The sequence below is a fragment of the Microtus oregoni genome, unplaced genomic scaffold (assembly GCF_018167655.1).
Source record: "Microtus oregoni isolate MIOR12 unplaced genomic scaffold, Mior012 000035F_ref0000213, whole genome shotgun sequence".
Classification (NCBI taxonomy): Eukaryota; Metazoa; Chordata; class Mammalia; order Rodentia; family Cricetidae; genus Microtus; species Microtus oregoni.
The window spans coordinates 21,918,603-21,946,138 of NW_024543094.1; the positions used below are offsets into that span (position 1 = coordinate 21,918,603).

At 41.5% G+C, this 27,536-nt stretch overlaps 1 protein-coding gene across 1 annotated transcript in view; it reads right to left on the reverse strand.

The window, feature by feature from the left end:
* Window positions 1-4,613: 4,613 nt before the first annotated feature.
* The window catches only part of Itga8 (integrin subunit alpha 8), a 176,394-nt gene continuing 153,471 nt past the window's right edge, over window positions 4,614-27,536 (reverse strand). The window contains exons 28-30 of the mRNA XM_041630731.1: window positions 16,863-16,964; window positions 8,314-8,436; window positions 4,614-7,270 (exon numbers count right to left, since the gene is read on the reverse strand). Coding sequence (XP_041486665.1) covers window positions 7,184-7,270; window positions 8,314-8,436; window positions 16,863-16,964 — 312 coding nt within the window. The 3' untranslated portion in view covers window positions 4,614-7,183. The remainder of the gene's footprint in view (window positions 7,271-8,313; window positions 8,437-16,862; window positions 16,965-27,536) is intronic.

Consider the following 27,536-nt stretch of genomic DNA (forward strand, 5'->3'; position numbering starts at 1 on the left):
ACAACCTGAAGGCAGTGAGTCAGGCAGATGGTACTTTGGGGGTGGGATGGGGAGAGTTTAAAATGGCAAGTGAGTCCTACCTTATGCGCACACTCAATGCTAAATCCCAGTGAATGAAGCATCAGTGGGGAAGTTAGGGTTTTACTCAGATTCCAGATGAGTTTAAAGTCTGATGTTTTGATGCTTTAAATGTCTTGTGTAAAAGAAACCAACATTTAAAAAATAATTAGAGTCTTATAAGAGAAAAATCTTTTGTATTTGGGGAAAAACAAGAATATCAGAAGCACCGGGGACACTGTGTGCATATTGGTGGCTAGAAGGTAAAGGTGTTTATGTCTTGGCTCTTCCTGATGGCACCAGAGGGATCTTTCTATGGAGTTCTTCTGTGGGGAAGGGTAAAAATCTTAGGGAGTAAGTGGGAAATGCACAAGGGACTTGAACCTTGTTGGTAAACTCTGCAAGGGTTTTATCTTATCCAATAGAGGAACCCAAAAGTTAGATCAGTATTTATAGAGTATTAGCATGGTCAGGTTATCCTCATATAGAATGGCTGGATGATGTAGAAGGGTCTTTTTCTATCTGTTGTTTCATTGGTTGATTAATAAAGAAAACTGCTTGGCCTGATAGGTCAGAACATAGGTCGGTGGAGTAGACAGAACACAATGCTGGAAAGAAGGGAAGTGAGGGCAGACGCGATGGAGCCAGCCGCCAGGTCAGACATGCTGAATCTTTCTCGATAAGCCACCACCTCATGGTGCTACACAGATTATTAGAAATGGGTTAAGCAAGATATGAGAGTTAGCCAAGAAGAGGATAGATATAATGGACCAGACAGTGTTTAAAAGAATACAGTTTGTGTGTTGTTATTTCAGGGCATAAGCTAGCCAGGCGGCTGGGAGCTGGGTGGCAGGACGTGGCCCTCAGTTCCTCTCTACAGCTAGAGGTGTTCAAGATATCAAAGGACTGGTTAGTAGACCAATCCTCACCTCCTACATGTAACCATACAGAAATTTCTACAAACACAAACCAGTAAGAGTCTTTGTCCTCACTAATAATACATACAGGCTTTGACCACTGGGGTTAGCCTAGGGCGTAGCTATCTGTATGTACCCGATGAGTCCATCCTGCATACACAGGTTATGTTAGCCTAGTGATTCTTTCTTGACCTTCAGCACCAAGAATATTGAAACTTAGCATTGCTTGATTGTTGTAATAGGAGCGGCAGGGCTGTGTCCCCATCACCCCAGCCACCTGCTAGCTTATGCCCCAAAATAATTACATGGACACTGTATTCTTTTAAACACTGCTTGGCCCATTAGCTCTAGCCCTTACTGGCTAATTCTGATATCCCGATCAACCCATCTCGAATAAACTGTGTAGCACGGTCTTACCAGGAAAGATTCAGCATGTCTGACCTGGCGGCTTGCTTCATCGCGTGTATCTGCCTCAGAGAGCAGAGCTATCGCGTCTGCCCGGGAGAGGGGAGCATGGCGTCTCTGAACTCACTTCCTCTTCCTCCCAGCATTCTGTTCTGTTTACTCCACCCACCTATGTTCTAACCAATAAAATGGGCCAAGGCAGTTTCTATTTTAACCAATGACCTTCCTCCATCACTTGATTTCCTCTCAGTGGCCATATACCACTCGTTATGTTTAGGTTTGTAAGTGCAATGTACAATCCAAAGCAGAGGGCTCATCCTTGTGTTCCAAGCTACAGGGACAGTAAACTGATGTACGTTCTTCCCACTAGGATTCATGAATGCCATTAAGATGACAGGGTAGTCTGATGGGGGTATTAACAAATATCTTATGGGCTATTAACAAAATTGATGTGTGTTGAGTGAATGATGAAATATTCGAACTTAAACTCAAATGTGTCCATTACATTTATTTAATTTTAAAATGAACTTCAGATTAAAATAAAGTAAAACTTAGAATTAATCATGAAACTGTTAAATACCGATGACAGAATTATGAATGAAAATGTATGTTCAGGTCAGTGCAAATTTATTCACTTTTCTTAAGAGCAATATCTTGGTTATGGAGAGCTACAAAGATCTCCATTGCCTCTCAGTGAGCAATCTCCAGTCTTACAAAGTTCATTTAGTGAGAAAAAAATGCAGAGAGAACTTCTGCACACACATTCTGTTCTCAATGCTGTCTTAATGTCTGAAACTGTGAATAGCTATTTACAGCCAGAGAGACATGGTAGTGAGTGACAGCTCACTGAGTAGGGCTTCAGAACCTGTCATGGGATGCTAGTCATCCTTCTCAGATATACCTGATGGGAGCTTTCACTACTTCCTACACTTTGGTGACAGCACACATGACAAGAAACAGCATGAAAGAGGAAACAGTCTGGTTCATTGTTAGTGAGGGGACAGTCTACTAGGGTGGATGGGTGAGGTGTGGTGAGCAGGTGGCTGGGAATCTTCATACAGCAAAGAACAAAGAAGCAGAGAGTAGACTGGGAGTGGGGTGGCTACTGGCTTATAACTCTCAATGTCTATCCCACCTATGTCAGTGACCCGATTCCTCAACTTGAGGGTTTTCCCCTAAATAGTGTCTCCAGATGGAGCTCAAATGTTCAAATGCTTAAGCTTTTGGAAGACAGTTCACATTCACACCACCTTGAGATGATTAGGGATTAGATCCATATATAGCCATAAAATATATTTCTGTTTCACATATACCTTGTACATATAACCTGGAGATAACTTTTTTCAAAATATTGCTCATGTACTGTAGTAATAAGAGCGGCGGGGCTGCATCCCCAGCGCCCCAGCTGCCTGCTAGCTTATGCCCCGAAATAACAACACACAAACTGTATTCTTTTAAACACTGCTTGGCCCTTTAGTTCTAGCCCTTACTGGCTAATTCTGATATCCTGATCAACCCATCTCTAATAATCTGTGAGCACCGGTCTTACCGGGAAGATTCTAGCCTACGTCCATCCTGGGTCGGAGCTTCATCGCGTGTGTCTGCTCAGGAGCCGGGAGCATGGCGTCTCTCTGAGGCGTCTGCTCCCGAGAGGAGAGCTGTCGAGTCTCTCTGAGGCGTCTTACCTCACTTCCTCTTCCTCCCAGCATTCTGTTCTGTTTATTCCACCCACCTATGTTCTAAGCTATGAGCCCAAGCAGTTTGTTTATTACTTAACCAATGAAATCAACAGATTGATATATGACAGTCCCACATCAATGTACTTCTTCATTTTTTAAATTGTGTATATGTCTATGTGTGTATGGGTACTCGAGGAGGTCAAAAGAGGGATTATGGCCTCCAAAATTGGAGATACAGGTGGTTGTGTGTCCCCTGCTCTGGTATGGGTGCTAGGAACTGGACGTTAGTTCTCTATCTGCCAAAGCAATTAAGCCCTTGTTTTAGCCAGGATTTCTATTGCTATGACAAAGCACCATGACCAAACAGCAAGCTGGAGAGGAAAGGCTCGGCTTATACTTCCATATTGTTGTTCATCATCAAAGAAAGTCAGAAAAGGAACCTAAGCAGGACAGGTACCTGGAGGAAGGAGCTGATGCAGTGGCCGTGAATGGGTGCTGCTTACTGGCTTGCTCCCTGTGGCTTGCTCAGCCTGATTTCTTATAGAACCCAGGATTACCGTCCCAGGGATGGCTCTACCCACAATGGGCTGAGTCCTCCCCATCAATACTAATTAAGAAAATGCCTTACATCTGGATCTTAAGGTGGTCTTTTCTCAGTTGTGGTTTCCTCCCTTCAGATAACTCTAGCTTGTGTAAAGCTGACATTGAACTAGGCAGCACAGCATCCTCATCCATTAATTCATCTCTCCAGTGTCAGTGCATGTGTTTTCATTGGGACCGATTGCATCAGATCCAATGCGGCCCATGTTGACATTCAAAAGTTTCAGATTTCTGAAGCCAGAATTTTTAAATTGGAAGTAATCAATTAACTTCTAATAATATTGTACAGACATTATAAGTAGAAATGTGGACTACTCTGGTATTTAATATTTGAAGTGGTTTATAAAAGTACATGTCCACCATGAATATTTAGTAGGCAAATGTATATCCACTTGTGCCTCAGTTTCTGGAGCATCCACTATATACTAGGCCTTGTGGCTAGGTGTAGGAAGCACATAGTTGGAAAGATGTGGTGATTGTTCTCCCTGAAAGGCAATCAGGTTGCGATCTAATCATAAGCACAGGTGGGAAGTGAGTCAGATGGAGGATGGGGGCACAGAAGAACCTTGAAGTTGGCTAAAGATGGAAGGAAGAGCTTTATAAAAGAGCTGGATGTGCAAATTAAAAAAAAACAACAGACAGCTCAGTTGCATGAGTGTGGAACTATTAGGAATGATGCAAACATTTGATCCTTCTTTCCGATGTCATCCATGACTATACATGTACCCACCCATGTATGTCTTAAGGTCTCAATTACTCAGAGTCGAACAGCCAATACCCCAAGCCAAGTGTAGAGCAGTTTTACTACAGAAAGGTAATTTCTTCCAATGGTCCATGTTCTTATAAAAAAGGAATCAAGGCAGAAAGGTATAAAGACCTCTTTGTTGCTGGTCTATTATAAATGGAAAAGCTTCATGTAGTACACGAAATAAGCCATACACATGCTCTTGTGCCTTTAATTTTTAATTTTATTGGTGACAATGCAAACAGGTACATGAACATCTCCACTGTCTCTACACACGTATTTAAATAAGACAAGAGTTCTAAGATTTGGATTTCAGTGATGACTAGAACATTATTACTTTACTGTATAAAATTCTCCAAGTTTACAAAATCTGCTCATTTCCCCATGTCTTAGATATAAAAGAAAACAGCTGCAAGAACTAGAAAAAAGAACTTAATGAAGAGAAACACCCATAAGCTCCTGGTGAAGCCCAGCACACGAGTTATGAAGGACTCAGCAATGTTGTGAGCATTGTTGTATACTAGTGTTCTCTGTGAGGTTGGTGTGTTTCAGAACACCCCACCGGAGGCTTCCCCTGACCTCAGTTTTCTGTGTGCAAGTGGATGACAACCCGCTGTGTACTTCTACAGTGGACACAACGGGAAGCCATGTTTTCCGTTTGATATCCCCATATCTTTTCCTGTGTTGGTCCCATCTTCCCCCTGACATGTCTAGTTTCTCCCATTAGGCTGTATAAACTGTCTCCCCCAAACCCGATATTTAGCTCTAAGAGTTCTCTGAGTTCCTTCATTGGTCCCACATCAGGAATGACAAAAGTTAAGTCATTATGTAGTGTAGAGAGAGCTGTTTGTCATCCCTCAAATTATATCATATAGATGGCTGTCTGCCTATGAAACTGGTTCTACCAAAAAGACGAACAGTGACGACAACTGCAGAGGCTGGTATGGAACTCTCAAAACTCGTTGAGGTAAGTGCAATGCTGCCCATACACTAATCACACAGACTGGGAGCTAGATGTGGGCTCCTGACAGACATGAACCAGCTACCGGGACAGATTTAATTGACAAGCAGGGGATGATGAACAGCAACGATATTTGTCTCTGTGTCTTCCACTTGCTTTCCAAGGAACTTTGGCAATTGAAGCCAAGTGGCTCCTTGCCAGGTTAAGGTACCACATAAAATTTACTGTCTGTGAGTTTGGCTCATCTTTCAAACAAAGTGTCATTGCTGAAATTGAGACACAGATTTTCAAGACTGCTCTGTAAAGGTTAGGATTTTGGTCAGCTTGTTGTATCAGACTTCGTATTCAGGATATTAATTAAAAAAAACTAATGCCAGTGTAAACATTCCTCAGATACATAGGTCTTTTATATATTGCACATAAAATTTTGTTCAGCATTTCTCCATAGCAATTTTTCATTAGTATATAAAGGATATAAAATTGTGCAGATCATCATACGCATTTGGCTGGTCAATATTACTTCAAAATGGTGACATTACAAATGATCATGGATTGTTTACAAGAGATTTAAGCAACATTTTCTGGATGACTAAGTAAAGATGATGGTAAAATAGCTTAAGTATAGAAGATTATTTTCAAAGATTACATTCTAGGGAAGATTAATAGTAAGGAGTGGGTAATGAAGCTTTAAAAATATTGTTAGGTCCTTAGGAGTGAGTTTCCGTTTGCCTCACACATGTATAACTACATATATCTCCATCTGATTTATACTCAACACATTTTCTCTTTTTTATAGGCATGAGATATTACAACAAAAGCAGGTGTGTAGATCCCAAGCTAAATAATGGTGTGTAAACTATTAAAATAAGATTCACCAATATTGCTAAATTGCTTTTTATATGGACTCTACAACTTGCGCCCGTACTTTCAAACACCATCAGGGTAGTGAGTACCTTGAAATGAATTCTTTAAAGAAATCAGTGGAAATAGTTTTTTACATGTACAAAAAGAACTATAAATACAAAATTTTGTGTTGAATTATGCAGATGTGAGTTCCTCTAGAGCACGAAGAAAGGTAACTCCAGGTAGCAGGCAGCAAGATATTAGCAAAACTGACCCCTAATACCAATGTGTGTGTAACACCATCTAACACACTAAGAAGCCCAATTAAACATGTTATCTTCACGGAGTAGTTGTCTCAAGAAGAAATAAGTGGAATGATGTTGAAATCTAGCCAACTAAATCTTAATTTTGATATCCTCTAGATGGCCTGATTCTCTACTTAGAGAAATGGAAAATAAATAAATACATTTTTTTTTTGTTCTCACTTAACTAAATGATCTCTGTTGTTCCACAAGTACTTTCACAGTCCTGACAACACATTGCTTGTCTCCCTGAGCCATTGCATCCTTAGAAAGGCTGCTCTTCTGTAGGGAGGTGTCAGAGAGTCCATTGGGTTACAGTAGTGTTTAACCTTAGTTCATCTTATCTCTGTAGGAATCAGTTTTGAAAGTCACATTGGGCTGATTTGACAGCCGTCTGAGTTTCCACAGCCATTCCAAACTCTCAGCCAGATGTGAAATGGTGAAAGCAACAGGAATTGTCACAACTGCTGGTTGTTTCTACAGTGTTGGGGGTTTCTTTTCCCACAGGGTTCTCTGTGTTCCGTGCCCATGCGTGGAGCAGACAAGGTGATCCTTAGGCACCTTCCATTCCCTAGGTCACTGGCACGTAGGAAGGCTCTGATCATTTTGCAGTCATGTCCCTTCTTTCTTTGAACAGGACCAGTGTTTGAATTTTAGGGCTTCATGTTTCCAAGTCATGCCTCCGGTGTCTTGTCGCTGGTCAGTTGTTCCCTGTCTGTCATTTCATCCTGAGGCGGTCTTGCTCTATCAAAGAAGCCACACTAGGAGAAAGAAAAATCAAGTCATCTGGAGAGTGTGTGAAATACCTTATTTAAGGAATTTGCATTCTAGACATTTTATAAGAAACCTGGGATATGTGAACTATCTGTCTAATTGTCCAAATTAAGAGGGAAAATCGGAGTGTTGGTTACTGGTGGAGAGAATTCACTGCCTGGACAAGGTTGGCAATGCATCCGTTGCCTTCCTCCCGCCACACAGGAAGTAGTGGCAGGATGTCTTCATTTTACAGATGCCACTCACAGGCCTTAGCTATATCCCATCCTGTCACTAGTGCACTAAGGATCCTTCTGTCTTTCTGCATGCTTCCCTCATGGTGCCCCACAGTTGACCTGACACGTGTCGTTCCCTGTGGTGTTCTGTAGGGTACTTAGGACACATCATAGGGAGACATTGTTGCCTGTTCTTCTGGACTTGGCAGGACATACGGTGTTTAGAGGAAGGTCCAATTTGTGATTTATGTCAATAACAGCACCAGGCAGGATGGGACATTCTTGTGACTTTCTACAGATTTACCAGTACTCTGGTAAAGATGGCTCCAGAACCATCTTTCTATTGAATTTCAAATTAATATTTAACCCCAGAGGATGCTTATTTTCCCAGAACCCTAGAATTATTATTTATTGTTTCTCATGTGGGAAGCACAGAAAGAGTTTCTTTGCAAGACTAGTAGGGTACTCTCTCATTTGGCATATAGAGTGATATCCAGTTACCATAAAGAGCAGAACAATGCTGAAGTTATCTCTACACGTTTGACAGTGACTGGATGGGCTATTCCTATCTCTCAAATAAAATCACCTCCCCCAAAAACTTCAGTGTGGAAGCAGTTTACCCCTCATCTTTCACAATATTATCTTCACACACATTAAATTCCAAAACAAAATAGACACAATCTTCTTCTGTCCTAAAGATCATCAAAATCAGCAATTTACAACTTTATTGTTATATTTAATACTTTCCAACAATATCTTTTCACCCCCTCAATGGCTTCTGAACCCCAAAGGAAAAGCAAAGGAAGCTCGCTTACCTTCCATAAAGCTAAAGTTAAGATGGCCAGAACCAGCAAGCCAAGAAGGATTGCTAGTATTATGACCCACAGTGGAATTGAGAAGGACACATTCGGAGTGGCCCAGATGACCGACGTCTTAATCTGAAAAGAAAGCAAAGCAACTATCTGATGAGATGAGCAAGAACTGCCAGTTTGCTACTGAAGATCATTGCAAAGTGATGCTCATAACATCTGAAGGAATTTGAGGCGATATTAGGAGGTCATAGTGACTGAATGCGGGCTCTCTAAAACAGACACACACCCATGCCTAGGAGGCTACATGAAAATCTAATAACATATACTTGTTGGGTGGTGACCTTTAATCATGGAACCCTAGACTGAAATCCAGGTAAATGTGGACCTCTACGCAAATAAAGGGCTACGAGCATTGACTTCATCTTCATGTAAGTCAGCTAATCTCACCGAAAGGTGAATTTGTGAACAATCATGAAATATTAGATATTCAAGAGTTCATGTCACTAGTTAATGTCAGTACTGGATCTCTTCCTCTGTAGACTTTGTGATCTGGTACTAAATGACAGTTGAGAACTTTAGGCTAACCACCATGCATCCATCCTTCTTTCTCTCCTTCCTTCCTTCCTTCCTTCCTTCCTTCCTTCCTTCCTTCCTTCCCTCCTTCCTTCCTTTCAGCAGTTGTCTCCATAGAACCTTGTGAATTCATTGACTAGAACTTCGGTTGTCAGAATTGGCAGCATGCACTCTTACCCAGTGAGCTATCTTGCAAGCCCCTAGCTTGCATTTTTATGGAATAACTTAATGTAAAAATAACAGAATGAGAGTGAAGCCACTAATGTAAGTTCTAACAAACAGGAATAAAGAAAGGCAGTATGAAGGAGGGTTTTTATGAATGACTGCTTGATGGTAATCAGTAACAAAGATTCTGCTGATGGGGGAGAGGAGGTTAGAGAGATTGTTCAATGGCTAAGAGCACTTTCTGCTCTTGCAGAGGATAGGATTTTGACTCCCAGCATCTGAAACTGCCCATAAATCCAGCTCCAGGAGATGTGACTTTCTCTTTTGACCTCTGCAGTCACCTGCACACAAATGTTCACATACCCATACACATAAATAAAAAGAAAATCTTAAAAAGAAGATTCTGTTGAGATCAAAAAGGCCACTTCAACGCGCGCGCGCGCGCACACACACACACCATACCATGCAATACCCACACACTACAGTTCTGTAAAGTTATCTGCCCATCAACTATCTGATAAATTTAAAATAACATTAGTTACTCTCATTAATCCCTAGACTCATAATTACTGTTTCAAAATATCTTCATCCTTCTCATTTTTGCATAGGGTCTAGCAAGAGGGAAGACAAGGACCTACAACTAATATACTCCTTTTGTAATAACTTGTATGCCTACACACACACACACACACACACACACACACACACACATTTACAAACTATTTTCCTTCCCTTAGCTTCTCCAATTACCTTCAGTTTGCTATAGCAAATGTATCCCCATTGCAGTGCTGTTCTACTCCCTACTAAACTTCATTATTTGTAGGAGACACTCTGATGGTTGTTTAGATCGATGCTGTACTGTGTAAAGTGGTGTGGTATTATTCTCATGGGTTTGGGCTGCCTTCAAGCTCAAGTCCAATTTTCATGGACAGAGCTGGAGAAACACCTGGAGACGATAGGAGCCCATGTCATTCCCCCCTGCTGGAAAGATTCCTGTAGGAAAATGAGGCCCACACGGTCAGAAGAAGGATCTCTCTTGCTCCAGAGCTGGGAGTCTGGGCAAGGAAGCTACAGACCCCTATGTAAAGTGGAGAAGACTAATTCATGCCACTGAGAGCTTTGCTCAGAGAAAATAAAAATACAGAATATCTTGGAACTGACTATTATCTACCATGCTTGATTTAGGTGTCTGGCTTTACAGTAATAGACATTGCTTCCTTTAAATTGGTCTATATGCTCTTCATTTTAAATACATTTATTGAACGTATTTAACATAGAAACTACCTGAGAACTCTAGACCACAATCCTAAAGGGAATTGTGAGGGAGACTCATGGCTAGTTGGTAGCTGTGAACTGGTATGGCAGGAAATAACTGGGCATTTTCATCACTGGAACGTAATATTGGGCCCTAACCAGACCCATGTATGTATGTATGTATGTTTGTATGTATGTATTGTGAGTTTGTTCTGCCTTCTCAACTAGCTATGACCTCTGCCAATGTTCTGCTCAGTTCTTCCTGGTTCTATTGTTCCTCCCATCTTAATCCATGCCCCAATCTAGCAGACAAATAAATGGATTATGTGTCCTTCACCAGGTGACCTCCCCACCTGGTCATTGTAAGCTTTAATGGACTGTGTCAAAAGTCAGTCTGTCTGTTGAAAGAAGCATGAAAGACCCCCACAAAGATCAAAGAAAGATACCTGAAGGACTTTCTCTCTTACAACAGTAGTGAGTAAGTGCAGTTCAAGCATGGGATGGACACGTGTTCTCAGCAGGGGCGTCTAAACCAGGGAGCAACTCTCGTGGTTCTTGGCTTATATTTGTTTCCAGAGATTCTGGCAGCCATGCCTTAGGCATTGCGTGGGAGATGATCACCACGTGGTAATCCAAAACTCTGAAATCCTCGTTTGGTTCCAGAATTCTGAATTTCTCATTATCAAAACTGTGGCCAGCCTGCTTCCAGGAAGAGTAGGTTTATTTTAAAGCTATCACTTCCTCCCATCCCTCTGAGTCCCCTAAAGTGTATGTTTCTTGCTTAGCCCCATTCAGTTCATGAAGGGGAAGGGATGGAAGGCCTCGAGGGACTCTGAGGGCTTCCCTCTGCCTCTGATACAATGGCACAGTCTAAGGTTGGCGCAGCTGAGGACCCCTGTCCACCCTGGTGTCTTCCTAAGATGACCTGGTATTTATGCTTCACAGTTAGAAGCCGTAACACCAGTGTTAGTGGACAGGCAGGCAATGCAGAGTTAACAGAGAGTGACCGCAAAGAGCCCAACACCACGCCCCATTGGGAGAGCTCTATGCCTTGGAACGAAGGGAACCCGGTAACATTTTGACCTGTGACTCCACCGTCATGGTGGGCCACTAGCAAAGCACAGCTCTTCCTGAGACTTGCTGCTCTGCGGAGATAAATGAGAGACTTAAATTGTATGCGGCTTAAAAGGAAACAGTTTAACTGGTCACTTTGGTAGGACCTATGTTTGTTTATATTCATGGTAGTGGGGAAGTGGAAGATAATTTTGGAGATATTTGAGTAAAAATAAAGTACTGACAAACACCAAAACTTGGTCATTTCCAGTGCTTATACATCTTGACAGCCCTTAGGAAGCTTAGCTTAGAGTATCCACAGGCTCAAAACTGATGAGAAAGTGCAAGCCGGGCGGTGGTGGCGCACACCTTTAATCCCAGCACTCGGGAGGCAGAGGCAGGCGGATCTCTGTGAGTTCGAGACCAGCCTGGTCTACAAGAGCCAGTTCCAGGACAGGCTCCAAAACCACAGAGAAACCCTGTCTCGAAAAACCAAAAAAAAAAAAAAAAAAAAAAAAAAAAAAAAAGTGCACCACAGATGAGGTTTCTTATGACTGCGATTTATGCTGAGAAATGTGTGTTTATATCAAATAATATAAAACACTCATATTCTCTGAACCTCTGTAGGACTTATCAGCTGTGAACTTGGTCTTTCTCAATGCTGCCCAATAGAAATATTAGACATCTGTGAATTCAAATTTTGTATCAGTCACATTTAAAAAATGAGAATAGGAGACATTAACTTTAACAACATGCTGTTAAAACCCAAATATCAAGTACTACCTGTTAATACAAATTTAATATCATTTAAACGTGCTATTGATATTTTAAAAAGTAAATTATTTCTTACATTCTTTTTGATTGTTTCCAAAGTTCAGTTGCTCTGAACACAGGCCGCATGCAGCAGCCGCAAAGGTTTCAAGCACTAGAGTGAGATGCAGCCTTGCGACACTAACTGTGCTTAATGGAAAGACATTTGTATGACGCCAGATCTTCCCGCTCCCGTTTTAGAGAACGGAGATGCAATCAAGTTATGAGCTTCTTCCGCAGCCCCACATTTATGGAACTCGGACTCTACACGCCTGGCATTGTCCATGTGACACAATGGTGAGGTCAGCTGATCCATCCAAACCCTCATTGTAGGATTTGTCTGGCTCAGAGCAGAGTACACAGCACACAGTGCGCGAGAGCTTACTTTAGGCTTGTGCTGGAAAGAGGCCCTTGTGCCTGATGACCAGAGTGCAATCCTTGGATTCCACAAGGTGGCAGGAGAGAACCAGCTCCTGGGTTGTCCTCTGACCCCATTAGGTTCCATTAGGTTCATGCCTGCACGCATGAGTGTGTGTGTGTGTGTGTGTTTGCGTGTGCGCGCGTACATTCTCTCTCTCTCTCTCTCTCTCTCTCTCTCTCCCCCTCCCTCCCTCCCTCTCTCTCTCTCTCTCTCTCTCTCTCTCTCTCTGTCTTCCCCCTCAAAAAATTGAATGATTTATTTCTAGACACCAGGCTTCTGATACAATGGTTAATATTGAGTAACTAGAGAACTTAAGATATAGTGGGGAGTCCAATTGCCAGCCCACAAATCAACTATCTGCTTTTTATATATTTTTGCTTATCAGGAACTTGAAGCTATTTAAAGAAATAGTATAAAAACTTAGCAACTCACTTATTATCTTTATCTGTGGCTTTAGGAAGTGGAATCGATAAATTATAAGCAGTTGGATTTTCTCAAAGGGATCCTGAGCAGGGACCATTTAATTTTACCTCCATCAAATCATAAATCTTGCTGTTCTTTATTATGGTTGAAAGACTATAAATAAACTTCAGTATGTCTACATTCTATCATTGATATTTATGGCATATTTTTGGGTATTTTGATGAGAAAACACCAAGGTGGGAGGAAACAGCTTCCTTGTGTTTGCGACTGTAATTAACATTACCATGTGTGCTTACATATCACAACATCTTATGCAAACACACTGCAATGGGGGCAGGCGAATGTTTCAATAAATGTACCAAGATGCTTTACCTCCAACGCCATTTAGAGCAGAACAGAAACACAAAGGGGAACAGCTGAGCACACAGTTAAGAGCCCTCTGCATCATGCTATTCCGCCGGATGTCTGTGCTCCAAAGACACCATCTCATTCAAGAATTCTGTTCATAAATGTTGAAGTTTTGTGAAAAAAAATCTGAAAATGAAGTGTATTTGCAACTTCCAGGAGAGATTTTTTTACATAAGTATTTTTGCGAAATAGTTTATAATAAAAATCATTTTTACATTTATACTAGACAACAATCCTTTTCTCCTAGGTGTAAATTGTGGAAATGGGTGTTTGTTGAATAACATGCAAATGCCTATGTTTCAATAGTCCGTCAAAAAAAAAAGGATTCATGTAATTGAATAATCTCTTTCTTTTTTTCCTTGTGCTGTGATGACTTAAGATGCATTGGTATTTCTCTAAACCCCTGCCTCACCTCTGAGAGGAGTTCGTGTGTTACCAATTCAGATGCTGCGTGAATGGCAGGCAGGGACTATTTCCTACACAAGCAGAGCTTACTTAAAAGATACGGCTGACTTATGACCACGTTGAAAAGGAAGTACAAACCAACCAACCATCCCACACAAGAGTCTAGGAAAACAATCATATATCAACTTCTCACTACAAAGTCTTCCCAGTGTCCAGATGGACATTGGCTGCTTCTCAAGTGACTGATTAAACCACTGTACAGCAGTTCTCTCTGGTGGGGCTCTTTCTGGGAGGAAAAATGGAGAGACCTTTAGAACTTTCTCAACAAGATGTCTGCCCCCTCCAGCCAGAGTTCTCTCTAAGCCACAGGGAGACCAGACCAATTCCCTACACTGAACAGCTAACTAGGTACTGGCAAGGTCTTCCCCTGTGAGTCAGATACTGGGAGACTTGAAAGCAGTTCCCTTGCTAAATGTTTTTCCAATAACCTCTACCTAAACGATGCGGTAAATCTTCGTCATCAGATAACGGATCTTTCTTTCGTTTTTAATACGGTAACGGATGGTGCCGTGGGAGGAAGCATGCATTTGATCATTTCATGCATCTTTTGAGATGAGTTGAGAACAGCAGGCTGTCACCTGTAACCAGCCCTGAAGGATGCGATCCTGTTGATGGAATCGACTGGAACATGTGTTTTTGTTATGAAACACGTGCTCCAAGAAAACAAAAGGGGTCTGGATTTATCTCCCTGAGAGCTGCAAGTCTTTGAACCTCCTTGGATGAACACTCTGTATTAAAAGCCCTAAGCCTCTGTATGCTGGGTTGAACATAAATCCAGGCTGTAGCAGACAACTTGTGAGAGAAAGAGAAGTGACCTAAATGAAGAAAGATGTGGCCACGCTGACTTTAAAACCCGCTGCTCAAATCTTTATTGTCATTTCCAGTGCGGGTTTACCAGACGTAGAGAGAGACGAGAAGACATTTGGGGATGATATTAACATTTATTGAGACTGGAGACTTAATTATCTCTTGCAAACCACTGAAAGTTTGATTATGTAACTTTATTAATTATCTCAACAATTTCATATGATAGCTATGGTTTCAAATTAGATTGAAGGGCTTCAAAGCCTTTGCTTTTCCTCTTAGTGCTCTGTGGCGTTAAATCTCTCAGCCTTGGCTCCCCCTGAGGAGCCTCCTGTAAGGGCTGTAAATCAATCGCAGGGCCCTGCCCCAGCCTATTTAGTCCAGATGCATGGAGAGAGCGCTCAGGATGTACACGTTTCTGCATGCATTTAAAGTTGCATGAGTAAATATTCATATTTATACTGTTTACTCAAAGTTGAGACTGGAAGAATAATCAACAGATAATTCGTTTCATTTATTTTTGTAGTGTGTGTCTATGAGTGTGTTTGTGAGCAGACGCATGTGCATGTGTGTGGAGACAACTTTGGGTGTTACTCCACCTTTGCTTTTATTTTTCTTTTGCGACAGGGTTTCTCACGGGCCTAGAACTGGTAAGGTAAGTGAGACAGGCTGTACAGGGAGCCTGAGGCCTGGTGAGGCTGTCTCTACCGCCTCAGTGCTGGGAGAACAGGTGTGCACCATCAAGCCCAACACCTTTTATTTTATTTTGTACTCGGTGTATGGGCGTTTTGCCTGCATATATGACTGGTGTCCACAGAGGCCAGAAGAGGACATCGAGTTCCCTGGAATGGGAGTTACAAATGGATGGTGTGAGCTACCATGTGGTGAGACTCGGTCCCCTGGAAAAGCAACTAGCACTCTTAACCACTGAGACATCTCTCCAGTCGCCTTTTCCTTTCAAAGGGTGCGACTCCAGATCCTGGCCTCATGCTTGCAAGACAAGCAATTTACTGACTGAACTATTTCTTCAACCCCTAATTCTATAGTCAAAGGTTAATTAGGCTGCAAAGATGAACCATTACAGTGAGATGGAAGACCAGGGCTGGAAATGGATGGATGACAAAGGGATCAACTATGTAGATTCTAAAGGCGTGCTTCCCAAACCTGCCCGTGTGGATGTCCTGGTAATTTTGATTCAATACACGCTTAGAGTGAAGCTTGCGTCTATATTTCTAACCAGCTCTCAGAAGATGTCTGGGATCCTGGTTTACAAGTCACATTTTGAATAACAAAGGCCTAGGGATTCAGAGTTCAAACTGGAGACTGGAAATACCCACTGATAACTAAGTAATGAGGCTTGAAACTATAATATAAGTTTGTTTCAAGACAGGATCTCACTACATCTCCCTGGTTGTCCTGGTAACATTAGGCAAACCAGGCTGAACTTGGACTCACAGAGATCTACCTGCCTCTTCCTCCTGAGTGCTGGGATTAAAGGTGTATGCACCATGACTGGCTTTAATATTGCTATTAGGAGAACTGAGTTTTTCAGGGTTAGATGGTTTTTGTAAGGAACCATAAAGGCAAAGTTTTATTACCCATACTACTGGTGCTCTCAATGATGTTCTTCCCATCTTTGCATGGGTTTGCCACATTCCTGAAGATGTCAAAAACTGTTCTGTGGCTTCTATGATGTTTAATAGTCTCGATCTTAGAAAGCAATATTTGGTCAACTGAAGCTCATATTTCCCCCACCTCTCATCTCAGAATTGCTCTTGGCACAAAAAAGACAGAGAGCTTTAAAAGTTTGCACTGGTCTGGGGAAGTTTCCTCTCTCCCTACCAGACTCTTCATGCTGTTATCAAAATCAAAAACTCAGTATGATTTTGCTATGAGCACTATTTCTATTGGAATGTGTTTCTCTGAAACAGAACAACTGACTTAAAAAGTGCTGTATAGTGTGAGTTTTTTACCTGTAGTTTTTAATGTAGAAATGTATGTGAAAAATTAATAACTGGATCAAAAGGCACTGGGGAATTTCTAGAATGAAAGAAAAAATGGTGGGATAAAGAGGAGAACAATATTCACTAATTCATGTAAATGTTTTAACCAAGCCCAAGCTGAACAGTGCTCTAGAAGTAACTTTATCATTTGTGTCTCTTAAAGAGATACTCACTGCTATACTCCCGGTGGGGAGTGTCGCTGGCTGGTCTTTATAGGGCATCTTCCTCACTGCAAAGGACACCAGGGATGCAAGAGCATAGGGATCATTCTTTCTCTGAAAGGAAAAGCATTTATTTAAATGTATGTCCTTGAAAACTCTTTAAAATACTATTACATAATCAGTTGTTTTCAGAGTTTCTATGTCCAGTACAATTTTTTCTTCTTTTTTCTGTCCTTCTTTTATGTCATCCATCCATCCATCCATCCATCCATGCATCCATCCATCCATCCATCCATCCATGCATCTATCCATCCATCCATCTATCCATCCATCCATCCATCCATCCATCCATCCATGCATCTCTCCATCCAACTATGATGCTTTTATCCATCCTTCCAAATGTGTCTGTAAATTTATCTTTCCTCTAAATATCCATCCCATCCATTCAAATATTCAAATATTTGACTACCCTGTTTTTAGTTATATACATTTAATAACCATTTTAAACTTTTATTTTACATATATGTATACACACACACACACACACACACACATATATATATATACATATATTTGATTTTTTTTAAAAGATAGAATCTCACTATGTAGCCTGCCTCTGCCTCCTGAGTGCTTGAGATTTAAGGAATGTGCCACCATGCCCGGTTAAGATATATTTTGTTAGTATAATATTTGTGCCTAAGTTTAAGAGGAACCTGCTCTAAGGAAATTCTGGTTCTAAAAAAGAGTAAGTACAAGGATTTTCTGGAGTTACTGCTGGTAACAGGGACCCACAGGGATTACAGGTGCTTGTTCCCCGAAAGAGGAAAGTCCTGGTGACAACTTGTAGAGAAATGTTTCCCATCTCGTGTCACACAGAAGATCCCAAGCAGGGATGCTCAGTCTCGGTGCTACCGAGGCTGTGGGCATGTCTGGAGTTGCCCTGTGCACTTGAAGGTGTTTACCACAGCCTCCGCCTTCTCCCTGTTAGGTGTTCCAGTTGTGGGGATTGGAATGCTCCTGGGGGCTAAGGAAACTCTGAAATCCTGAGGTCAGTTGTTAAATCACAGCATAATAGATAAATAAACAGGACACGGGGTGGGAGGGAGATACATTGGGAAGGATTCTGGGGGGGGGGTTAGAGGGAGAAGTACGTAGTCAATATGATCAAGATACATTATATACATGTACAAAAATTTCAACATAAGTAAAGTATTAAAAATTAAATTATATAGATTAACTTACGTTTATAAAAATTTAACAGTTAAAAGTCAATTCTGTTTAACTATATTTTAAATTGCCAACGTTACTAATATTACATGTGTCTACTTCATTCCTAAAGGAAAACGTCATACAGTGATGTCTGCTTGGGCATCTCTTCCCAGCACCCGTATCTTCTAACATGGTGCTGGCATGCTAAAAGCGGTAGGACCATTTTTATCATGGAAAGTGGCAAGTGTTATATCACAGAGCCCTTGACTCCTCCCAGACATCAATATTCAGTACATCAAACAGTTACCAGCACATCCCCACCTAAAACACAGTTTTGGGCCTCTTGGAACCAATCCTACTATTTGGATTGTAGAAATTTTGCTCAAATCTTTTTACAGGTTAAGTTTTTCCTATGAATGAATTTTTCTCCCCTAGTAAACGCTACTTTTTATACACAATAGGCACAGACCATGAAAGGAAACTTTTATGTATTTAGAAATAACTATATCTTTTTGTTTTCTTTCTAATTGTCTAATTTCTAATAGAATACTTCCATTCATTTGAAACAAATTATGTTCAAGGTGTCATTCTTTGATGGCCTATTCTTGGCTGTCTTTTTTATTTCAGCTAAAGGTTGTATTTTTTAATTTAAGAGTTAAAACTTTATAAAATGTGGAGATATTTGCTAGCACTTGATGGTTTTCATCTAAGTTCCTCACACAGGAAGCACTCACTCCAGTAATGAGATACCATGATTTTACACTCTGTAGCCAAAGCTCACCTGGATCTCTTGCTGTAGCCTAGACTAGCCTCAAACTGAGGGTAATCCCCCAAATTCAGCCTCAGGCATGTCTATGGGTAAGAATTGTAAACCCATACTCCACGGTGTCCAGGCCTCTAAACTTGCTCCAGTTAGGGTTTCTATTGCCACAATAAGACACCAAGGACAAAAACAACCCAGAAAATAAAGGATTTATTTCATCTTATAGGTCACACTCCATCTTGCAGAGAAGTCAGGGCAGAAATTTAAAGTTGGAACCCAGAAGCAGGAACTGAAGAAAAGCCATGGAGGAACACTGCTTATCACTTGCTCAGCCTGCTTTCTCACATAACCCAGGACCTCCTGCGTGGGGAGGAAGCACCCACAGTAACCTGGTCCCACGCACATTATCATAAATCAAGGAAATGCCCCACAGACTTACCTATGGGCAGTCTCATGGAGGCATTTTCTCAATTGAGAGTCCTTTTCCTAGATAATTCCAGCAGTTTTCAGACTGACTAAAACCTAACCTAACCAACACAATGAAGAAGCTTTCAGAGCTGGGAGTGGAGGTGCATGCCTGTGATCTCAGTCTGGGCCATTTAAGAGTTTGAAGCTAGTCTACCAGTCAAGGCTGCAAGGACTTGTCTCAAAACAAAACAGTACAGAATTTGGAGAGGCATATCAAAGGAACTCTAACTTCTGTGATAGACCCTTGCCTAGCATGCTGAAAGCTCTGGGTTCAATCCCTGCACTGCAAAAACCCAACCAAAGAAACAAAGCCAAAAAACCCAAACCAAACCAAAACGAAACTAAAAAACAACCAAAAAAAAAAAAAAACCCAGATAGCCGTTTTCACTGGTTATGTTTGTTCATACCTATAATTAAAGGTAAGAGGATGAGGCAGGAGGATTGCTGTGATTACAAGTCATCCTGGACTACATAGTAAGTGTGATTTAAAAAAAAAGTCTCAAAAAAACCAAAATGTTTTCATTAATCTTCAAGTTCAATAAAAACTTGGTAGAAAATTAAATTATAGTACTAGAAGCCATATCTTCAGTAAACAAGTTTAGCAAGAGTTGCATCTCTGCATGGATTCTAGACAGAGAGGTTTTCTTTTATTGCTTGTAGATTTAGGAACAGGAGCTTCTTGATACATTAAAGATGTGGTTTGATAGTGTCTTCCAGACAAAATGGGACTGCTGCATATATGAATTCACAGAGGCTAGTGCACAAGACCAGCTCAGGTTCAAGTTAGATGGGATCCCAGCACTGAGCAGGGAAGTGAACACAGGGTCCCAGTAGATGGGATCCCAGCACTGAGCAGGGAAGTGGACACAGGGTCCCACTCCAGCCGAGAAGCAATCTGCTATTGACACCTGCCAGCAAATGGAAAATCAGTTTTCTCCAATGGAGTCTCACTGGGTAGATAGTCTGCACCTTCTCCTTTTGTTAATCCCACTTTTTGTCACAGCTGGACCCCTCAGATTGTTCATTTATTTCCATTCGTTACTCTTGTCTCACTGATCCACAAACCACTGGAATTTTCTGGGTCTTTGAGAATGCCTGAGATCTATGTCAGAGGTTCTGAATCTGTCTTCAATGAAACTGTATTTGAAATGTAGTATTATATTATTATATCATAGCAAATATATTTAGATTTTAAGTTTTATATTGTGGTTCATAATTTTCTATTTTCCTGTTTTATAGTCATGATCCACAGAATGATATCTGGACCACATGTACAGTGGCGACTCTCCAAGTTATATTGCCTCATAGTACCACGGCTGCCTTAATCTCACTGAGTCTGCTTTACGTTGTGTGCTCAGTAACAATGCTGCTCGTGAACCTCTTAGAGGTATTAGCCATTAACAGACGTTCAGTAATAACATCACCGCTCTGTCTTCCCCAACTTGATGACACAAACTGGAAGGCTTACCCTGCAGAAATATAGTGAACCACAAACTAACCACCGCATGAAATGATGTACAAGTTATCTGATGGCCTTTGAGATCTTCATATGATAAATTTGTTGGCCTCTCACAACGATAGGGTGAGGTTTCCCAGTGATTGATTACACTTGGTGCTGTTCTAGGTTTCCCAGTGATTGATTGATTACACTGGGCAGTGTTCTAGGTTTCCCAGTGATTGATTACACTTGGCGCTGTTCTAGGTTTCCCAGTGATTGATTACACTTGGCGCTGTTCTAGGTTTCCCAGTGATTGATTACACTTGGTGCTGTTCTAGGTTTCCCAGTGATTGATTACACCGGGCAGTGTTCTAGTACCCTCCCTGCTGCTGTGATACTGACTGAAAGTAATTTCTGGGAGGAAAGGGTTGAGTTACACTTCTGGGGCATAGTCAATCACTGTGGACGTTGTGAAGTCAGATCGGGAACTCAGACAGGAGGTGTGATTGTAGGACTGCAAATCCAGCATGCCGAGTCAGAGGCAGCAGATCAGAGGTTCAAGGTTCTTCTCTGCTATACAGGGAGTTTGAGATCTGCCTTACTACCCGAGGTACTGTCTCCAACAAAAAACGACACGAGACAAATCTCTTCTGCACATACTGCTGCACTACAGAGTGTCGGCTGAAAAACTTCACATAACTTCAGACTGCTGTTACTCCTTAGAAGTACACTGTTCCTTGTCCACACCACATCATTTAAGCTGTTGTTAGCAGTTCATTGGCTGGCTCTAGCATGCAGTGTGTGTGTGCGTTCATGCATGAGTTTGTGTATGGTGTGTGTGTGTGTGTGTGTGTGTGTAAGACAAAGATCCACTTTGCTTGTTTTTTCTTAGGGTCTGTCAACTTTGGTTTTTGAGTCAGGGTCTCCTGGGACCTGGGACTCAGCAGTTAGGCTAGGATGGCTGGCCAGTGTGCCTCAGAGATACACTTGAATCCGAGGGGTGGGGTTATCTGAGCAAACCACCATGTCCTGTTTTTCACTTGGGTTTTGGGGGATGGAAATTAGGTCCTTGTACTGATGTGTCAGGCACTGTACTGGCTGAGCTGTCTTCCCAGTCAGTTGGTAAATACTTTTTCACTATGGTTTCCTTATGGTGCTAATCAAAGTTACGGGGTCGGCAAACTACTGGGAAAGGAGGCTTCTGGGCTTGATAAATACCAATATCGAGAGCTTTCTCTCTCCTATCTTTGAACTGCTTAAACCTCTCAAAACTGATAATAATGGTGGTGAAGATGATGGTTTTATTTGAGAAAGGACTTTTTTTGGGTAGCTCAAGCTGACCTTGAACTCACCCTCTTCCTGTCCCCATTGCCTGATGTTGGAATTGCAGATGTTGGCCTCCATATTCTGCCCAGTAATTATTTTTAAGCCCACACTAATTTTATCTTTAAATACTCACTAGCTGCCAGAATCCATGTTTCTGAGCTTTCTGAGCAACTATTGTTGAAACTCTCAATAGTGAAGAAGGTTTCACTGCAAGCAACAATCAGGGAAGAAGATGCCACTTGGTATCAAGCTAAGTAGAACCTTTTTCTGCCCAGTTTGCAAGTCTACCATGGAAGAGGAAAAAAAGCATAATACATTAAGTCCCACCTGCCTGCTAACTTTAAATTCTGGGTAGGGGAAGCAAAAAGTAGTAATTTATTGTGGATTATGTGATGAAACTACTTTTAAAGCAAATGTGTAAACATAAGTATATATATATATACATACACACATACAAAGGTATATGCATATATTTGAATATATTTATATAAATGAGTAACTGTCTACATGTATACCTCTAACTCCATGTTTATGTGGGGGACAGGGAGTTTCTTTTTTTTTTTTTCGAGACAGGGTTTCTCTGTAGCTTAGGAGCCTGTCCTGGCACTAGCTCTGTAGACCAGGCTGGCCTCGAACTCACAGAGATCCGCCTGCCTCTGCCTCCCGAGTGCTGGGATTAAAGGCGTGCGCCACCACCGCCCAGCGACAGGGAGTTTCTAATACTGCATTCCTTCTTGGCATCAGGCCTCCAAGAGGGTACTACGTAGAAACCGTCGGAAATAAAGGCATTGTGGCTGCAGGTGTGGGCACACCTAGGGTACACAGGCAGTGCTTGTTCTACCCGTGGAGTGCCCTCCTTTTTGTGGAAGGAATCGGAGTGTTGATGTATGTTCTAGTCTGACTCCTCTGGTAACTATGTTTAAACAGTTCCTCAGTCACTAGTGATGTCCTTTAGACACACTGACTCTTTTTCTTTAAGATTAACTTTCAGTTTATGTGTATGAGTCTTTGCCTACACATACTCACACACGAATGCTTGCAAGCATGCATGCACACACGTATGCACAAATGCATGAATAGGCATGCCTGGTGCCTGCAGAGGCCAGAGGAGGTCATTGGATCCCCTGGACTGGAATTATAGACCATAGTGAGCTCTGGGGACTGAATCCAGATTCTCTGCAAGAGCCGCCAGTGCTCCTAATCACTGAGCCATCTCTCCAGCTTCTATACTGGGTCTTCTTAATAGGAGAAGGAAGATCTGATGTCTCTATGGAGATGGAATCCCTGGTACCAAGCAGAAGAAGGCAGTTTAACCCCATCGCTCCCTGACTCAATTGCAGTGCTGTAACAACAGGTACTGCGTCATTGAACAGGTCTTTCTCTCTTGTTTCAGAAGGATGGGATGCTTAGAGCGACAGGAAGAATATGCAGTCTTTCCTTTAGACTGCGTGGGCTTGGGAGTTTCCTAAAACACTTCTCTTCCATCTTTCAGATAAACACTAATAACCCACAGGCAGAGTAACCCACACAGACCTATGCTATGCAGCGGCAGAGTCATCTTCTGGTTTTTCAGCTGAGACACTGTACAGTTAGAGAAGCTGCGACTCCAAGGACAATAGTGTTATTATCTGTTAAAGGTGAAATCTGATTTGAAAAAGCCAATTACAATCTTCAAATTTATGCCATTGGAAAGTATTAAAAATGGCCTAATTTTTGTTGTGTCTTTGGAGAAATTAGTCATGTCAGAAAAGCAATTAAATGGTAAAAGTCTACTGTGGCAATTCATCACGAAGAGACAATCACATTTTTTGAATTATATATGGAAAATAAAATTATTATTGAACCTATCTTTTGAAATTCTGTCATGGTTCTCTCTTATCTAATGTTCTTATTTTCTGAAAAAACTTTTCAAGAAACCATCTGACATTTTAATGCAAAATTTTGTTTTTGAAATTTTCCTCACAAGGCAAGGAAATGAATACACTGAGTTAATTATAAGAAGACCTCTGTGTGGCATTATCTGAAATAAATTGTACTTGTGTAGAAAGTTCTGTAAAGTCCTTTGGTGTGCATGCTGGCTTTTTTTTTTTTGTATTTCAAGTATAAAATGGAAAGAAATTTGCCTGTATATCCTCAAGGAGAGAGAAAACACGTGACAGGATTTGACCAGTGCTATCTGTCTCAAACAAGATATGACTGATGTCATGTGGGGCCCCAGGAGTCTATTCTGGCTGAGGAAATGAAAAGGAACCAAATGCTTGGCAGTTCCGAATGCAATCTTTATTACCACTGCTACTCTGCTAAGCAGGACAACTGAAGAATTACCTTCTGTTAGTCATAGGGTGGTGGTGCATGCCTGTAATACCAGCTCTCAGGAGCACAGGGGGAAGGATTATGAGCTGGTAATCCCAGCTCTGAGGAGCAGAGGCAGGGGGATTGTGAATTGGTATTCTCAGCTCTCAGGAGGCAGAAGCAGAAGGATTATGAGTTGCTAATCCTATCTCTCAGTAACAGAGGCAAGGGGATTGTGAGTTGGTAATCCCAGCTCTCAGTAACAGAGGCAAGGGGATTGTGAGTTGGTAATCCTAGCTCTCAGTAACAGAGGCAGGGGGATTGTGAGTTGGTAATCCCAGAACTCAGGAGCAGAGGTAGGTGGATTGTGAGTTAGAGGCCAGCCTGGGCTGTGAGCTATTATCTCAAATCAACCAATGTCTTCCTTCCTGGATTTTGAAATAACTTGCTATGCAATATATAGATCAATTAATACAGTAGTGAGGCTATATATTCTATATTCTCTCTATATATATTCTATATATTCTAGAAAATCTCCGTATGTGGTTACCATAGACTAACCTATACTATCAGGGTTACAGGCCAGCAGTCTGTGCCACGCGGCTATGACATGATATCTCAAGTGGGCGAGCATCATGTGGTACTCTCTGGTTCAGCACTCTAACCTAGCGATGCATGCAGGACTCAAACTCCCAGACTCCTCCTCTTACCAGCTATGTGACCCTGGAAAGGCCACTTAACCTTCATGTCTCTGTTTGCTCCCTTGTAAAATGTAGTTGATAATAACCGTATGTATCCCACAGGTTTGCTTTAAAGATTAAATAATTCACACACGAGCATTTGTCCCGCTGCCTCACGGCCTGGTCATCATTCAGCAGAAAGCTGGCTTTTTGCAGACAGGCAGAACTCTCTGGAAGGTTTGGCTGTCTGTTCCTTAATGTTTAGAGAGAGCCATTTTGACATAGTCTGTTCTGAGTCAACCCAAGTGTCAGCACAATACAAAAGGGGGCCATTAATAAAGCACACAGAATTATTGCTGACTTTAGCTAAGTAGAATAAACATCATAAATAACTTATTAGGAGAGGTTCCATATGAGCTGCCCATACATCACTGAGATTTTCAGGAAAGAAAGGAGACTTTTGTCCAGTCCTTTCATCTCACACAGGAGGGAACTCAGAGCCATCAAAGTTCAGTTGAACACAGCCAGTTCAGAAAAGAATTGAACTCAAGGCCTCCTGACCCCAAAGTCTTTGAGATAGTGAGGACCTATTGTAGATTAATTCAGGGACATCAATCTTAGAACTTGTTTTTAATGTGTGGATTTTGTTTCTTACAGAGCATTTGGCTCATAGATAGTTTTCAGACATGAATCTGTCTATGAAATTCATAAACATGTGTCCCCACACGTTCTCATACATGCTTTGGCCAATGTTTATCAGGAATGCAAAAGAAATCTACATTGGCTTGCCTCTAATCACAACTTTTGCCCAAGGTTAGTAACGATATATCTGAGAATTGATGGAAAAAATGTAGAGTAATCTGAAAGAAAGAATAAAATCAAAATAAATGTCTTTTTTTTTTTTTTTTTGGTTTTTCGAGACAGGGTTTCTTTGTGGTTTTGGAGCCTGTCCTGGAACTAGCTCTTGTAGACCAGGCTGGTCTCGAACTCACAGAGATCCACCTGCCTCTGCCTCTGCCTCCCGAGTACTGGGATTAAAGGCGTGCGCCACCACCGCCCGGCTCCAAAATAAATGTCTTAAACTGTAATTAATAAATTCTTCTGAACACTAAGTCTAACGAAGTATTTTAGAGAGTATATTAACTAGATTACCACACAGTAGCAAAATGTTGTTCAGAGGGAAGTAACTCGGCTGATGGTAGTGGACTGAGAATCCTCTCAGCACATCCATGGCTACATGGAATCTCATAACATGATTTTACTTAGAGGAAAGATTTTCATGAGCTTAAGGTCAAGTCTGAGATGACATTATACTAATTTGGGGGGGGGCGTGAAACCCTTAAAGAGTCAGAGAATATGGATGAGGAGATGGTTCAGTTGGCATAACGCCTACCTTGCGAGCATGAGGACCTGGGCTCAGGAAAAGGTAGGTGTGCTTGTGGATGTCTAGAATCTTGGCACTGGGGGTGGGTTGGGGGCAGAAGCAGGCAGATTTTCTGCTGTCTGAGCCTGCTGGTCTGTAAGCCAGCCTGCTGGTGAGTGCTGGGTTCAACAGGAGACTATCTCAAAAGGTAACAAAAAAAAGACATAATGGAAGACCCTGCCTTCTATCTCTGGTCTGCATACGTGTGTGGATACATGTACATGTATACATGCAGACACTTGTACACACTACTGTATCATTCACAAAAAGACAGAAAGAAAACACATGACATGAATATAGCAACCGAGGTTAGAGTCATGTTCACAAACTCATGGAGGCCAAGAATAGGGGGAAGGCAGAGAATAACTTCTCTTCCTGCACCCTCAGAAGGACATACATCTCCACCTCATTGGCTTAGGGCTTCTGATGGTGTGTGTTTGTGTTGTTGTTGTTGTTGGTGGTGGTGGTGTATGTGTGGTGGTGTGTGTGAGTGTGCGTGTGAGTTGCTAGGGATTGAACCCTGTCCTCATATATATTAGGCAAGTGTTCTATCACTAAGCTATATACCTTTAGGCTTTGATTTTTTTGAGACGGGATTTTAAAGAACATTTTTTTTTTAACACACTGAGTCTTTGTGATTTGGTTCAGGCAATTCTCCAACTCAACATTGGCCTCAAAATACCATCTCTCTTCCTTAGCTCTTGTAGTGTTGGGTAGCGTTGAAGAACACTGGCTTAAAACTGGACAACTGAAAACCCAAAGTGATTTTGTCTCTCTGAACTATAGTTGGCACATTTATAATGTACTGTTTATAATGGTGGGGTCTTACAAAGCTGTTAGCGTTAAATAAGTGGTAAAACAAAACAAAACATAACAAAAAAAACCTATTTTCTTCATCTTGTTTGTTTGTTTCAAAAGAAAACTTGGAGATTTGTGGGATTGTCAAAGTAGTTTCATTTTCTTTTTTCTTTTCTTTTTTTTCTTTGGTTGTTTGAGACAGGGTTTTTCTGTGTAACAGTGCTTACTTTCCTGGGACTTGCTCTGTAGACCAGGCTGGCCTCAAACTCTGCCTGCCTCTGTCTCCCGA